We start from the raw sequence: 16,921 nt of genomic DNA on the forward strand, positions 1-16,921 counted from the left end.
GCGTCCAAGGGCTTCTCACAGGAGGACGCGGGAGAGACTTGCTAAGCAGAATGCAATCCCCTGTACGCTTCTGGATTGTACAACTGGCAATTGCTGCAGTTCCCTGTGGAACAGCTTTCTTGGAGTCCACCGAAATACCAGCCACAGTCATTTACCAATAAAACCACATGCAAATGATGTCATCATGTAATAGAAGGCTGGTACTCTTTCTGACAGGGATAAAAAAGTAAGTTCTTGTCTTTGGAGAGTACATTAAAAAATAATGAGAAAGTGAGGCCATCTGGGGAAAGTAATATGGCAGAACTAGAGCTGGAGCATTTGCAAGGACGTCCACAACCACTCCCAGTGAGAAGCAAAGGCTGCGTCCAGCGGGGAGCAGAGATCAGCAGGGCTGCAGGAAAGGGCACCTGCAGGTAAACGCTACTGCCTGCGTACCCAGCGCACAGGAGGAACGTGCGTATCGACACGCAAAATGCTCCAGCCTGGTGCTGAACTGAGTCCCACACTTGCTGGTCTAGAAGAACGTCTCCAAAAGGAACAGGACTGCCTTGCCTCTCTGCGACACAGCGGCAGTATTCCAGTAACAATGACACGAGAAGCTAAGGTCACACCAGCTGCCTGCTCATTTACGCTGGATGTGTCACCAGGTTCTGGTAATCGTAAGGGCACGACCTGGCTGAGGCAGCCACCTACAGAACCTTTGCTGGGGGCTGCACCATCCGTGCCTTCAGATACAGAGAATCAGCCACTTCAGACGCGTGCCAGGAAAGGTCCCTTACAAAAGAGCTACTGCCAGGGAGACTGCAGTGGTTTGTGTGGTTCAGATCACCTCATTCTCAGCAGATCAAAGATCTGGAGGCTAGGGACTGCAGGCCTGCTGTGTCACCACCAAGGATAGGTTTGTGTGTTCTGTCAACATGGCCAGAGGCTGCATTTACACAACTGGCAGACAGGCATCCACGGAAACTTCTGAAACCACAAAAAAATGTCAAACTGTTTAGTTTCATCTGGTCACCAACATTTCCCCTAAGCACAAGGGCACCTTTCACATGGGGGCAGAAGGAAGACTGAAGTCCGCAAGTTCAACTGGCATCAATATGGGGAAAATGTATCATACCGTCAGCACTAGGTCCTTCCAGTGGAGGGGTGGGACTGGGCGATCCTCGAGGCTCCTTCCAACCCTACGTGCCCTTTTGCTGCCGACTACAAGAAGACCGACAGCGAACAAATATTGATGCTTCCACCACCTGTTAGGAAAATGAAAAGCGATTTCCACTCATCATTTGTAACAGGAACACTACACTCTGCCACAAAAAGAGGAGGAAGCTCTCAATGAGCCTTCACTTCCACGGGGGAACCTGAGGACCGCGGCCGTACGTTAGTCACATTTCGCCACAGAACGCAGATTTACGCATGACTTCTTTGCTTCTCAAAGTGGGCTGGAGGAACAGACTAGCAGCCAGCTGGGTGTCAGGACAGAGCAGTGTGCTGGCAAATTCCTTCCCAACATCATCCTAGACCAAGAGACTGAAGTACTGAGAGAACTCATGCTTTAATAGACACTGAAATCACAAAGAAAGAAGGCCAAATGCCTTAGCAATTTCAATAAAAATATGAAAATCTTTTTACATGGTAAATTTCATAATATAAAAAGTTTAATGCTGTCTGGAAACAGAGTTTTAATTTACAAAGAAAGTCCATATAGGCCAAACATGGCTAACACTGCATACAAGGAGAGCAAGTGCTAAAGGGCTGCTGCTTGGAAGAGTCTCTGCTGACAGTTCTCTCTGAGTTACCATCTTCAACGCTCATCTGAAGGAGTTCTGCACCGAGGGACCAGGTTTTCACACACACTTGCAGCCTTTCTGGAGAGCATGGCAATGCGATGAACCCGAAACGGCTCAAACCCATTATTTACCATTATTCCCATCTAGCCTGAAACCACCAGTGTTTCTTACAGATTCACAGGTATTTCTGTGCACCCGGATCTACTCTGCAACTTGAAAGAGACGTTCACAGAACGAGTCTGACCTAATGAGAGGAAATATGGCCTAGAGTGAAATAGTGGGTATAGCACCCCTTCAGTGCTTTTCCTTGTTTAAGTAAGGTATGATTGAAAAGAAGGAAAATCAGTACCAGGCCAGAGTACAGGCTAGCCAACAAAATCAAATTAAACTGGATTTTGATCAGAGAGATTGTTTACTGTTCCCATTTAGCTGGAGCTAAAGACAGTCAATAAAAATCCGCATCTCACACAGTAAAACAGACTGGGCAAAACCAAACCAAAATACATTCTACGCCCCTGGGGAATGGTTGCATGTGGCAGGTTTAATGTGAGAGTGGATAATACCTAATTCTTATTGCTCACTGTATTCAGCAGTGTTGTCACTTGTACCATGCACAAATACAACAACGACAAATGCATTTAAACTCCACAGAAGGAATTCTAATAACAAACGGAGAACATGTTATTTTCATTTCCGGAACTTCTCCACGTATTGGGCAAACCTGATAAAACTCTTTTTTTCCTCACAAAGGGGTTGTTTCGCATTCAGGGGTGGAGGAGTGAGGCATACGGTGTGTGAAGTGTCCCCAGCCACGAGCAATCATGCATCTTCATGGCTCTTGTTAAGCCACTGGAAGTGCCCTGTGTCAAGCCAAGGGAAAGGCACTTCCCAAAGGACTTGTTCTAGTGACACTCGCCTTCCCTATGTACACAGCACCAACTTCCCACTGAACTTCCTCTACAGCTGAACCCTTCCCTGTTTCTAATGCTCCCACCCCTTAAAAACACAACAGAACCCCCCCGCCCCGATTTAGCTCTTTCTGAACACTTGAAGCCAGTATGAAACCCGGCAGCATGAAAACGGGTTGTACCAAAATGGCAATATATCATCTCTACAGATTAAAAGATCCTTTAGTTATGGAAGTAAACTACAAGTAAAGAGGCTTATTTCTGGCATGTTATGCAGCACTACAGGGAGTATTTGCTGTTGCTATAAACAAAAAGCTGCCCACTTCCATCCTGGATGTTCCTGGGACGTCGTTTGAAGTTATGCTGGTTAGAAACAGACTGGGTCACGCAAAGTCTCTCAGCAGGCTCGTGACCACAGCAAGTGGCATGATCAGCAATAGCACCGTCTACACGACGGGCAGACGCTGTACTGACTCATTTTGGCCCGCTGTTCTAATTTTTCCTGCTGAATGACGAGAAGATGACACCTAGCACCAAACCATCACAGAAAGATGTAATGTACAGACAAATAACTTGCATCACATGAGCTGAACCAATCAGCTCAACTGTTTTGCTACATTGCATAATACGAGTAGGTGAGTAACTACTCTTCTTGTCTTTCTGCACCAGAAATTTTGTGATCATCCATCCCTTGTTAGCTGACTGTAACAACACAGCCCTGTAGTCTTTGCCTTTAGTGCTTGTGTTAATTTCTTGCGATGGCAAAAAGGAAAACATTCTCCTGAACCCAGTGGATTCTAGAATATACTCAAAGCAAGCATTTGATATACGCACCATGAGTAAGCTGAGCCTAAGTAATTTTATATTCAGGTATCAGAACTGACTCCTCTGTCCTGCTATCATGCTTTTCCTCCAATATCTCTAAGAAAATCACAAATTATCAGATCCGTATTTTCAAGAAGAGCATCCAGACACGGTAAGTGCAACAATTATCTGCATCAGCAACGTGCCCCCAGTACGTTTACCACAGCTGACGCGCTCCATTCAGGCAGTCAGCTGCAAGGCTGGACGTTGACTTGAGATCCAGCTAAAACTCAGGGCCTAACTAATTAAGCCTCACAACACCTCTGTGAGGTAGGTAGGTAAGTATTACTATCCCCATTTAGATAGAAGGGAAGACGAGGCATGGAGAGGTGAAGTGATGAGCCTTCAGTCCCTCAGCGAATTTTGGGAGTGCAGAGTAGAAGCGAAAAGCCTTGGTGATCCAGTGCCCCGACTGCACAGCACAGGGCCTGCGAAACGCCTTGCTCGGATCCGAGTGTGCAGCGTGCCCCAGTTAATGCTACCACACACCCACAGTCTTCAGTGCATGTACATCGTAGTTGTGGTTCTGATCACACCACTGCATTCAACAGCCGCTTGGAAGAATCTCCAACTTGATCCCTAACGCCTGAACACCATCCAGCCTAGGAAAGCTTACTTGACACGTCACCCCGGGTGCTCTTGGCTCTCTGTTCTCCAGGGATCAGAGGCGCACAGGTTCTGTGTTCGGCCACTCTGCTTTTCCTTGTGAATGTGCTCCGACCGCACTGACGTCTGCTGAGACTGGTGTACTCGCTCCAGAAGAAACCTGCTTCCGCAGCAGGGGAAGGGATGGCTGATCTGCCTGTGACAAGCTACGGGGAATGATTTCGCAGGATCAGGGAAGGATTTATTTGGTCACACTGGTGTCCCACTCCTGCCTACTGTGGAACTGTAAAACAACATTCTGAGCTTCAGTGCCTGTAACCCTTTTCTGTGCACACTTAGCAGACTTGTGCTGCCTAAATACCTGCCAAGGTGAAAATCTCACTTTCATAATGCTGTGTTGCAGAAAGATCAGAGCATTCAGTAAAACCAGAATGTGTCTCTCTGACACATGCTCACTGCATCCTGCTGAGGCTCGTCTTGCTCGTTATGCCCCAAACATTCTTTTTGAGCAGACCGACCAGCAAAGTATCACCTGAAAGGTTTCCCTCCAGAAAAGAGCTACCTGAGACGCAGGTTCTAGAATGGAGCACCTCTGTCCTCTTGCCTTTGTTTCACCAGCCTCTAAATGGTGCAAGAGAATTGCCAGTATCACGCTGCTATAGAGTTCTATTGTCAGCAATTTCTTGTGTTTGGCTAACTTGGCAGAGATATCTAGAGGTATATTACCTTGTCCTCTCTGTCAACCTTTGAAAGCAACCAAATCAATGGCTTGTACTTCTCCAGGCAGAGACCTGTGCACGCTGTCTGTGGTACACACGAAAATTCTGCCTCCTCTCACTTCCCTCCCCAGTCCCTGATATGTATAATTTCTGTATAAAAAGCCAGCTGTAAAACCTCCTGTTAGGTTAGGAAATACAAATAGGTGCCTTAAAAGCTAGTATTTTATGAACAGACAACTAGATTCATCGGACTCGCTGCTGCAAATACCGAGCGGTACGTAGAACCTGTTACCAAGTGAGTCTGGCCAAGGTCCCGACGAGGGAAACCAAAACCCATCTGCGTACGGCCCGTGTTCCTACGCAGCGACAGACGGGGCCGGTCTGTCACGCTCTGTGCATCGCCAGCTGTGGGTACGACCACGGCTTCTTAGAGAATGGTTCTGTATTGATAAAGGCAAGTGGGCAGAAGCAAATACTTTTACAAGACTGTAAGTTATCAGCTGGTACTCAAGACATATCAACATTTGGAGGAAGGAAAAAATCTTCCCGGTGACAAAAATTTATAACCGTTCCCAGATGGCAGCCGCAAGGGGCGTACAGTTCCTGGAGTGCTACTGTGTCCATTTGGAGGGTTCTTTTGTGGAGAAGCAAGGTGTTGCTCAATAGACAGGTCCTTCAGTTCCAGCTTATCTGCACTTTCTTCTTTGCTGTGCCGCGGAGATAAACTGAGCAAGCTGAGGACATCCTTCTTAGAAGTCATTGTTCCAGGAGCTCCTCGGAGAATCTTTATTGGGCCAGTGGAGTGATGGGGAGTGCTTTGCCAGAACATCTTTAAGTTGTGGATTGCTTGCACTTTTTCATCAATGGCAGCCATTTTTAATTTGTCTATGTCTGGGGCATCAGCTGGACTTGAGCGAGCAGAACCAGTTGAGGAGTAAGAAAGAGCAGGAGATGGAGTACTGCCACCAGGAGACTGATGCCCTGAGCTTGGAGAGATATTTCTGGGTGATTTAGAAATATGAGCACTGTAGGGAGAGCTGGGGTACTTGAGTTTGAAGTGAGGCTGCTCAGTTAAGGAGCTGTGTGAATCACAACTTGGAGATGGCTGCCCACTGTACTGGCCTGTGCCTTCTTTGTTTGACATCTCCGATGTCGTAGGGCTGTTATAGCCAGAACTCACTTTCTGAAGGGATGAACTCCTTGTGGGAGGCTTTGGTTTAATTGCAAGAGGTGAAGACTGATTCTTCTGACTGGAGCTGACTGGCCGACTGAATGCGCTGGTCTCTGAAGATCTGAATGCAGACACACCTGCCGGGGCGGAAGGCCCATCGTCTGAATTGTTGCTCTTGCTTATTTGGCTGCTGCTTCTCTGAAGACGTTCAACAGCAATGAGGTGACTCTGAGTTTCCTCCAGAATTTTCTGGGCCAACTCTTGTGGATCAAGCTTTGGATTACTGTCCTCCTGGGACTTGACAGTGCTGTCAGTCTCAGTGCTAGACTGGTCAGACTCCCCAGTATCAGAACTTGCAAGTTTCCCAACTTTTTGGAAAGGTGAATTTGGACTGGGAATAAGAGTCATTTTAACAGGAGAATTTGGGGTACTTACGCTCCCTTTGGAGTTGACAGACTCTTTAATGCCTCCAGCCTGGCCAGTTTTGGGCTGCTTGTGATCAGGGGGAAATCTTGGTTTTACATTTCCTTGGTAACTGGCCAAAGGCTCGTTGCTGATTATAGAAAAACCTTCATACTCTTCCTCATCTTTGCTGGCTACAGTGCTGGTTTGTGGTGACAACTGGCTCTGTACTGCAGACCTGTGTGGATAAATGTTCTTGGGCCTCTCGTAGTCCTGGCGTCCTCTGTGTCCCACACCATCTGCCATGCTCTCTGGCTTGGAAACAAAACTCATGGAAGAAGCAATGGAGCTGAGGCTATACACAGAAATGGCATCCGATGCAACGCTGTCTGGGCAAGTGGGAGAGAACGGAGGGTTTTGATACTGGGGTACAGGGTTGGAAATAGACTGAGCAGAAGCCAGCGACTCTAGTGATGAGGAACTGTCCAGGCTAAGGCGCTTAGGCAGCTCTGTAGAATCTAAAAAAGAAAAAAAAATATGTACAAACATGCCCCTAGATACACAGTAAAATCAAACAAAACCAGCTAATGTTCTATCAGAATTAAGAGGAAATGCTACAAAACATGCACTCAGACTCTAGGCTACTTAAAAAAATCCAACTGCTGCTTAGGTGAGAAAAAAAAACGTGCACAGGCCAGGAAATCCACAGGTAGGACCTCAGTCCAGGTATCCTAGATGAAACTTGTCAATTTGTTATCATTCTGTACCTCAAAAGCAAGGGTGAGTTATACATCCTCCAACTGCTGGAGTCTATTCCCAGCTTTGGCCTCAGCCAAGCCTTCGTGTTTGTTTCCCATATTAAAATAACATCTGCTGCACCTGCTGTAGGATGTATGGTCTGGATGGCACATGTGTGATGGTGTATGATCTCTGCAAAAGCCATTCTGATCAAACCATCAGATGATACAGGAGCAAAAACCACTGTAAGTAGCTTTACCAAAAAGCGCCAGCAAGGACTGAAGAGCGAAGTGCATGGTCCTCCTATTAGCTTGTTTCCCAGTTTTAAGAATCACCTCCTCTTGGCCAACTTCACAAAGGTCAAAACCTGTAGCAGAAAACGGAGCAGAAGATCACACTTCATAGAAAGACCCAATGTCTTAAACTAGCGTGATCTCATTTGTAACACAAACAGAACAGAAAGACATGAGATCCTGCAGTGTCCCGGAATGATGACTCTGCACCTACGAGGTCCAGTTTGTCGGTTTGTTTTCATTACTGTTTGCATGCTTCCTCTAGCAGGTGCTGGGAGCCTCGTGGTGCTGGGCTGCGAACACACACACAGGACAAATCACTCCTGTCGTAACTGACAGACAAAATGCACTAGTCAGTACTTTTTTAGTTGCAAATTATTTGAAGTTGTCAAGGAACAATCTACTAAGCACATCTCAGGGGACAGTGTCCCACATGTCCCTACCATTCATCATTAATCCAAATTTTTCTCACAGAAATGTGTCTGAAGAACAGCACAGACCTTGCAGTTTAGCAGATGAGCGCTGGGCTGCAGGAGGCATGACTGCGTGAGAAACAATGCCTGGCTTTTACGAGCTCCTCAAGTAGTCTTCCTGGATGTGTCTTTTTGCAGCATTACCTCTTTCCTGCAATGCCCCTTTCCTAACTCCAAGCAAAGTCCAAGCCAGAATAAAACCCAGTCTGGTATTTGGTTCTCATCTGTCTTTTCCGCAGGACGTGGACCCTGGTACACACTATCACCCTGGGATGTCCTACCCTTGCCCAGCGCACAGGTTTCCCTGCCAAAGGAATGACTGGTTCACTTCAGGTAGAAGGCCAGAAGACATGCTGAGCAGTCAGGGATGACATCCAGAGACAAACAAATCTGAAGCTATGAGTCTCGTCACTATGTGAGACACTAGCAATAGTTTTAGAAAGACAATGGAAAGAAGTGTTTTCCTACCTAGAGCTGCCAGAAACTCGTGACAGCCAGGCAGCCTCCAGAGTTGGACACTGATGGAAACCTGGATTGGTGCGGAGGAGAAATCTTGCTCCTTCTCGCCTGCTTGAAGTTGAACCAGGACTTGATGCAGCTGAAGGCAAGAATACAGACATGAGCCATTCCTTACAGATCACACCACTGCTTTTCCGGCAGTCACGGCTAAGGAAATGTACTACAAACAGCCCTTTCGCTGCACACCAGTATGTTCAGCTGCTGCCCCTGAACAGAACTGTGAGACGAGAAGGTCTGGGCAGAGGGACAGTCCAGGGACAGTGACAACGGCCGAACCTGAACAGCAGTGAAGGTGGGGACAGAACAGGGGCAAGGGGTGGGGGGTGTGGCCAGTGGAAATTGAGCAAGAAGGAAGCAGGGCAGGAAAATCTGTAAAGTGAAAGAAAAGCAAAGAGGTACTTTGGGGCTGCTCACAGAAATATACTGAAGCCTATTCCGTGACTGAGCCATACTCCTTATGCAAATCCCGAGAAACTAATTCTCAGCAGCAGAATTCGTTTTTTACTGGGCAGAACGAGTCACACGAAACCATGGAAGACTTTCCCAACACCTCCATGGCCTCTAGGAAAGAAGTTTCTCAACTGTGCTCAAGGGACAGGACTAGCAAAGAACAGAAAAAAATGTGTTTACGAAGATCTGACACAAATTAAGGTGCCAGGATCTCATGTAATTAAGAAACACAGCCAGGGCAGGAAGGATGGAAAGTCATTAATCAGACACCAGCTAACCTCAGGACCACCCGTCTCTTACAACCCACAAAAGCTGACACAGCCGTTTCTCCACAGTAGCACCATGGAGCCAATTCCAAGCCTGAAAGTGGGTTGAAGGCACTATGCAGCGCAGGCAGATGGGTCTGCAGTGACCAAGGCATTTCATCCTGCACGGCAGTGTAATACTCACCATTCCCACCATATTTTTAACAGCCTTCGGGCAGCAGACAACAAGAAAGGAAAAGAGAGGAGAAAAGAAAGAACACAGGTTATTCTGTGCTACAAAATGCCTGTGATAGGGAACCCTGCAGTGCCACATCCACATTCAAACCAGCACCCTGACTGCAAGATACTCTATCCAGAGAAAGACGGAGCAATGGAAATGGCCTGAGCTGTGAACCAGGAGTCCAACAGCGTGGGAACAGGCAGCTGGAGTCCGGGAGCGCCCAGCTCATTCCCATCAACTCAGACACTTAGCAGGCAGATAACTCAGGCCAGCCCACATCCTGGCAGAAGGCTGAACACAAAACAAGCCCGTCTCTTGTCTCCTCTGGGATACGTTATGGGCACCTAATGCAGTCAGCAATCTCTAACTGCTCCTTGCACACACGGTAGCACTAAGTTCTCTCTTTATGGTTCTTGCCTTCTCTTTTGCACTAGAAACAAGCATTTTCTATTCAGAGCAAAAGATCGGGCTCCCTGCCTTACCGCTTCACTACTGCCAAGAGCACCTGCTCCCTTCTGACGCCTGTTGCCCATGTGGGAAAGACAGCGAGCACCACCTGCCGACTCAACTGTCTGTCATTATGCTTCAGTTTTGGACAAAGCCTTCTCTCCTCCGGGACAAGCAGAGCCTTAGCTGCTCCCTAACCAAACTGCTGAGAGCAAGCAGGGGAAAAAAGCAAGTATCCACAAAGGACAGGAGAGCTAAGTTAAAAAACCCTAACTGGTAACTGGATAGACTCTTGTGCACAAGGAAATTCTGCCTGGGGTTTGGGCTGCAGAAGAACATTTGCAAAAACAATGCAACACCCCTGCAAGTATTTACTGCATGGGGCAGCTGAGGAAATGGTTAGCGCAACATTTGTTAGTTGTGTACAGCCATCTGAACGTTTCTCCTTGGGTGATTTAATTATCTGAGGCAAGGAGACAATCGCGACGTTATCTCACAGACACGGTAACGTCCTGACCCACCGGAATGTTGTCTCCTACTCATCACATCCCTTCTACGCCAGGCCTCTCTCTGGTGGCAATGAGGAAAAATAACCCTGCCATTCCACCACGCAACTCTCGGGCACTGACCAAAGCGCAAAGGCAAGAAAGCAAAACACCACATGAGCAAGCCGTTAGAAATCTCCCGTGTGCTACCGTAGATCGTAAAAAAAAGCCCTTTCCTTGAGCAGACTCAGTCTAACGGACAGAAAAAGCAGGCTGCTTAGTGGGTACCGGCAAAGCTGGGGCTGTTGTTCTGTGCAGACTCAACGCGGCAGAATGAAGGGGAGCCCTCTGACGCTGCACAGAGATAAGCCCAGCTACCCACCATGGTGCCTCCCTAGAACACTTGTGCACGGGGTAAGGGGAAAAGCAAGTGAGCTACTGTGTGCAGTGTGATCGTGTTCTGAAGCAGGCAAATGATCAAGATAAACCTCATCAGAGGAGCAATCGGGACAGTAAAAAACACAATCGAAAACCAACCAGGCCGGTGGCACAGAGAAAGGTAGGTCAGGCTCGGCATGCAGAGGAAGGAACATGGAGGAGCAGCTGGGAGTCCCACAGCCACAGGTGGCACTGCCTTTCTCTTACCGACCGTGATGCTTTCAGCAGAGCTATGAGCCTGTGCACCAGGAGAAGGACAGGCTCCTAAGTGTTCTGACAGACCTTGCATTGTCCAAAGTCAACTGTACCTCGGGACTTTGGTAATTACAGCAGACAAAGACCAGCCAACATGGGCCCCAGACAGGATGGCCACATAGCAATTAGTGATTCTGCCACTCATTTCCCATATTTCCTTCCCTCTCACTGCAGCAGGTATTGTGTTTTCACTTCTGTCACTGAACGGAGAGATTCGAGGCCACGCAGCCCAGTAACACACCCGCATTTGTTCCTTCTGGACACACGCTTCCATTCACACAAATGGGCAAGTTCAGAATTTCAGCCCTGAGGTCTCCTAGCGAGCTCTGGGTTGATAAGCCAGGGCACAAACCATTCTGTGCATTTCTGAATTCAGTGACCTGGGAAGAAACATTTGGAAACTGGTACTGGAGGAAAACCGCCCAACTCACCCTGTTGATAAGCTGTTCTCCTGTTTCGGAAGCTGTGATAAGTTTACAAAGTGCCTGAAGTGCAGGGTTAGGCAAACCTGAAAAACAGCAGGAGCGGGGATTGTTCAGTATCTGTTTCCCGACAGCCAGAAATGCAGCAACCTAAACAGAACACAAAGTCAGCTAATTCCTAAAACCTCTCCCCCATTTCACTGAAGAGTTCTGGAAGCAGCAGCAATTTCCAGAAAGCAAAAGGTTTTCCCACTTGGCATCTGATGACACATTTTATGATTGAGAGCTGGCAGAAAGGAATAGTCACATCATGCTCTCAGATACCAGACCCAGCCAGTAAATGATTCTGATCTACGACTAAATTTTCAGTAAACATTTACTTCTAGAACCTCTACCCTGTTAAAGACTTTTATTTCATAGATGTAAAATATCACCGCTTCACAGACTCGCGTCAAAGAAAGGCAGGGCAGGGTCGATGCCTGCGTGGCAGACGAGGACAGGGCCCGCAGCCGGCCTGCACCTTACCTAGCAGGGACTGTATGGTGGTGCTGCACTGCTGCAGCCGGTCACCGGGGTCAGCCGTCGGGAAGAACACTGCTGCGGGGAGGCCGCTGGCCGGAGGGTCCAACCGAAATCCCACTGCAGTGAGCAGTGCCTGCCAGCCTGGAATGCCACCAACCTTATTCTCCACGCTTTGTTGGGAGGTGTACATGGAATTGTGCTGCCCATTCTGGATTCGCTGCAGTGATTTCTCCACCTTCGGGGAGAATACAGCATTAGCTTATTTTATAAGAGACTTTTACCAATAGCCTCTTCCTACACAGGGAAGAGGCAGGAACAGCAGGTTGGGAGACAGCAAACTCAGTGTTGAACCTGGCCCATCTTACACAGAAGGATGTTAGTGCCCTTGAAAACAGAGGCTCAGCTAACTCAGTGCTCACAGCTGTGAAATCACGGGGATGCTGGAGGGTAATGTCACAGGAAACTACGTACGAGTTTGATTGTGACAGTTTCCTGTAAGCCTGGCAGCTGCATTTCTCCCCAAAAGACAACCGAGGTTCCAGTCTCTCACATACACTGCTTATTACCAGGCAAGAGCCTGCAGCTATATGGTGAACAGTAAAGAGAGATGTGTCCACAAAACCCAGCAACTGAGATGATTAGCAATATTCACAGGTTTCCATCATCCTACGGATACTCCACATTCCCGTGGGACCACAGAAGACACATTGGAAAGAAAAGTATTAAAAGACATGAGAGGTTACTCTGGACACCTGGCAGTTTGGCCTCAGTTCTGCTGCTCGCCACAACAGGCTCCTGGCACCCATGGGGACAAAAGTGCCTCTTCTCTTCCAAGTGCGCAAGGAGATGGCGGTCAGTATGCTCTGCATCTCCATGACTGCCATGTTCGTAGCCATTTTCTTGTAGAAACCATTAACCCCAACGATTATCTCATTTTTAAAGCAGCAGCTCCATTCAACAGCTAACGCAAACCACATGGGTCTGGGGAGGATTTTGTCACAATACAATGTAAGACTTCACTCACTTTGCTTTTTTTTTGCTCTGAACACTCCATCAGGTGTCCCATTATTTTCGCGCTAACCCCGAGTTTTCACAAGAGACCACACCTTATGGTAAGGCAGAAGGGTTGGAGGTGTATATTCAAGTGTGAGTGGCTACACACCAGGGTGTTTCTCTTCCCGTCCATCATTTACAGATGCACACCCACGGGTAAGATTATTTCACAACTACACGGGCTGCAATGCCCCTCCTCGTGCCTGCTGGCTGTGGTAGCGTCTCCTTTCTCTTACCAGATGTAGCAGGACACGCAGAGCATCTCGTGCTCTTTCAGGGTGCTGCAAAATCTCAGTCAGGGCCTGTCCTACCAGCGAAGAAGGGCTGTTCAGCTTCATATCACTCCCAATAAGCATGAAGCCTGCAGGGTTCAGAATAAGAGATGCTCAACTTCCTTTCGTTACAGCAGATGTTAAAATCAGAAGCAGATGCCCCTGCCTTCCCGGACTAACGGAATTATGATTTACTGTGCCCTCAGAGCGATATTCTTTTCCCAGAGCAGCTGCCCACTCCCTGCCCGGTTCCATAGACCGAACTTCCAGAAAGCTGATAGATGCTTCTTACTGTCCTCCTCTATTAAATCAATAGTGTTTTCCTCTTCAGGCAAGCAGAAAAACACGGTATTGCAGCCAAGTTTGTCCTAGCATGCTCCATTTCTCCTTTACATCAGTGGAGATCAACAGATGCTAAACAGTGCTCGCAGAAACAGAGCTCAGAAAACTGACAGCTTTCCCTGTCTCAGTCAGAAGCCTGGCTTGGCTTACGCACCACCTAAATGCTGGATTTCCCAAATGTCAGCACAAGGAGCTCTGCCTGTCCCTTCTCACCCACTGCAGCGAGGTACTGGCTGCCTGTCCTCGCGCTGGTGCTCCCTCCGAGACTCGCCATCAGGAGCCAGAGGCCAAAGTCAGGGCCGGTGTGTCATGGACTCGCCTACGTACCAGGGAAGCGGCAGCACTAGGACAGCTTGAGTAGCTCTGCTTGGTGGTGACACCAAGCACCCAAGTCCGTGCTCATTCTGTTTTGCCTAGGAAGTGGTCACTATTTTTTCAATGCTCTTTCTTTCAAGACAGAAAAATCTTGGAAGGAAAATGAAATAGAGATTGAACTGTGGACTGTAACCTAAACTCAGCTCCTATCTGGTGTTCTCTGAATCACGTCCTAACGCTGAGGGGGAGCAAGCACCAGCACTCCACCCTGGAGCTTACACTGCTGACAGATTCCCAGTGGAAGCAATGGAAACCTTTCTCCTAAAGAGACCAAAGGAGTAAGCCCTACAAGGTTTATGTCACAGAAATCATAGCTACTGGTTGCTGCTGCAACTTCCAGAAGTACTACTCTTGCCTCCTTGTTAGAGCTCCACTAAATACTCAGAGAAAAGGTTCTGTAAGTTTGCTCTGGCTAACTCCATCTCAAGTGCCCAGCAAGGATGACCCTGCAGATTTCAAACACAGGAAACGAGTTCTTCTATTGCACATTGTTTCTTTTCAGTCACGAAACACACTTCACCTCACAACTGCTTTAAATTATATCGAAGTCGTAACTCACTCACTATAAACATTGAAATACTGACGTTCTGCATGAGACTGATGTTCAGCCACACTCAGCTGAATCCGGGTCTGAAACACGGGGGCTGAATTCTGGGAGAGCACAGGGCACATGCTATTCCCAACTACCTACTACCACTGCTCCTTGCTTCACTCAAACAATTTGGCCTAAGAGCACTTCCTAGAAATCTCATCTTATTTGTCAAGAAGCAGATCCTTCCTACCTGCCCAGTTGGATGGATGGGAGAACTGCTTGCTGCTCTGCACAGTTTTCATCGCTTCTCCAAGGGCTGCACTGGCTTTCATCCCATTTAAGAGAGAGGAGTAGAAGGCATGCACAAACATTTTGGAAGCAGCCACAGGAACAGGCCAGAGTGACACCAGCACACACTGAGCCCCAGCAGCCAGGAATGCTCTTGTCAAGCCAATGACTCCATCAGCAGTGACTTTGCTGTTGGATTCTTGGTAAGAGCCAAGAACCACTAATTTGACAGGAAGCCGCAGATCCAGGACATCGGCTGCTGTAAGCAGAAACTCCTGAAGGGGAGGGCAGTCTGAGATACTCTCCACATCACTGGCATCATCCTGCATCCGAAGGGATTCTGGGATTGTGTAGGGGTTCCCAAAAGAACTCTTGCTGCTGGCTGGGTTGCTGTCAGTGTTGGGAGTCAGGACCAAAGCAGCCAGTTTCCAGGAGACATGGGTTGCAAAATGGACACATTCTGCCTGAGTGAGGGCACTCATGACCCTCTCTTTTGTTGCTGCACTGCCAACCAATGGCTGGCAGCCAAGTAACTCAGATACCATATACGCTTCCTCTTCTGCAGAAGGCATAGGTCCCCATAGCCACCTGTCCATAACTGCTGAAGGGAGCTTGGGATTTCCTATGACAGCTGCCATTGAGGTAGAACTGGAGTACGCAGGAGTATTCTTCCTCACGTGGGACTACAGAGAGAAAGAGAGAGAGAAAACGGGGTTTACAGATCTGTTTGTTATGGTGCTGGTAAAACACTCTGCCTCTTTAGCGCTAAACAGAAGTCTGGTTGTCATAATTACAAAAAAAAAAAAAAAACCTTTGCAGGTGTTTAGTTACTTCCATTCAACTATTCTGAGGAACTTCTCCACTTGAGTCAGGATTTCTATCCCCATGACCAGAGTGAACAGGCAGAAAGCAACATACTTCGCCCAGGTCCCTTTGAGCGCTGTAGCAGGGCTAAAAGCATAAAGAAGACCCCAGCCTCCCATCCTGCGGGAAGACTACTTGTAAACACTCACTAACTGGTTTCTCGCAGCTGTATTTCACAGATCAGTATCACTACTGCCAGTGGCACGGTGCTGCATGCAACTGATCACTGGGGCCTGACGCTGAACAGAAAAGCCTAATCCTCACAGTAGGAATACTGACAAGGTTCAGACCCTTTGCTGTTCCAGTGACAGTGTTTAACCCAGCGCAAGCCAAGACACACAACAGAACATCACTCAGCAAGAGCAGACTTGACTTAGGACATTCTCCCTGGAGATCTGGGCCTTAGAAATGCTGATGCCAAACACCAGCATGAAGATACTTCTTCAGGATTTGGTTATGATATTTGCTTTGCCTTATAGCTTCAGTGTCACGAGACATTGATGGCCTTCTCCACAAAGAAAGCGAAAATGTAGTTAAACACACCAGAAATGTGACAGGACAGTCAGCTTGCCAAGGAAGCTCAGTACACATCAAAACCACCTACGCTTCTGCAGCCTGCCATGTAGTTCCATGCCCCAGGACATGCTGTCCTTCAGACGCGATATCCGAATGACCCATTCCCCTTGTCCTTCTTGGCACGCCTGGGGCTGTGATTTTGTGCTACAGGAACTACAGCAGAATCTACCTCACAGCTGCGGTGCTCAACGTGCTCATCGGAACTGGCAGTGTCTCGGTTTGTGGTGTCTGCTCATGTGTCTGACACAGCAGCACAGATCCGCTGCTATTCTAGCGTGTGCAGGAACCTGCTCCCCACAGGAGAGGCTCTCTGGGAGGGAGGTTTGATAAGGCAATGTCAGACCTTGGCGCTGGGATTCAGCGACTGGATGGACGGCACTGCAATGAGGCTGAAGCGCTCATAGAGGTACTCATTGGAGGAGCTGCCCTTCAGGAGAGCAAAAGGAATGAGGTACAGTTCTCCCTCCAGAACCAGTATCAGCTGGCGGTGGCGGCCAACAGGCCCACTGGAATGCATCAAACCCTGAAAAGAAAAGAGAGAGAATCATTTCGGCCCTTTCACTCCATCAGTGCCCCAGCCTGCACTTTCCAAGCACCAGGCTCTAGTCTGACCCCACCTCGGGTATGGAAACAT

The 16,921-nt window shown here is 48.1% G+C and overlaps 1 protein-coding gene across 2 annotated transcripts in view; it reads right to left on the reverse strand.

Moving 5' to 3' along the window:
- Nucleotides 1-1,533: 1,533 nt before the first annotated feature.
- Nucleotides 1,534-16,921, reverse strand: part of TTC28 (tetratricopeptide repeat domain 28) — a 166,027-nt gene continuing 150,639 nt past the window's right edge. For both annotated transcript variants that reach the window (XM_086761125.1, XM_086761127.1), the window contains 8 exons: nt 16,631-16,810; nt 14,810-15,530; nt 13,275-13,399; nt 11,989-12,220; nt 11,473-11,549; nt 8,430-8,559; nt 7,455-7,562; nt 1,534-6,975 (listed from right to left, as the gene is read on the reverse strand). In XM_086761125.1, the coding sequence (XP_086617251.1) occupies nt 5,402-6,975; nt 7,455-7,562; nt 8,430-8,559; nt 11,473-11,549; nt 11,989-12,220; nt 13,275-13,399; nt 14,810-15,530; nt 16,631-16,810 (3,147 nt within the window). In that variant the 3' untranslated portion in view covers nt 1,534-5,401. The remainder of the gene's footprint in view (nt 6,976-7,454; nt 7,563-8,429; nt 8,560-11,472; nt 11,550-11,988; nt 12,221-13,274; nt 13,400-14,809; nt 15,531-16,630; nt 16,811-16,921) is intronic.

The sequence above is a fragment of the Chlamydotis macqueenii genome, chromosome 17 (assembly GCF_036417535.1).
Source record: "Chlamydotis macqueenii isolate bChlMac1 chromosome 17, bChlMac1.mat, whole genome shotgun sequence".
NCBI classification, from domain to species: domain Eukaryota; kingdom Metazoa; phylum Chordata; class Aves; order Otidiformes; family Otididae; genus Chlamydotis; species Chlamydotis macqueenii.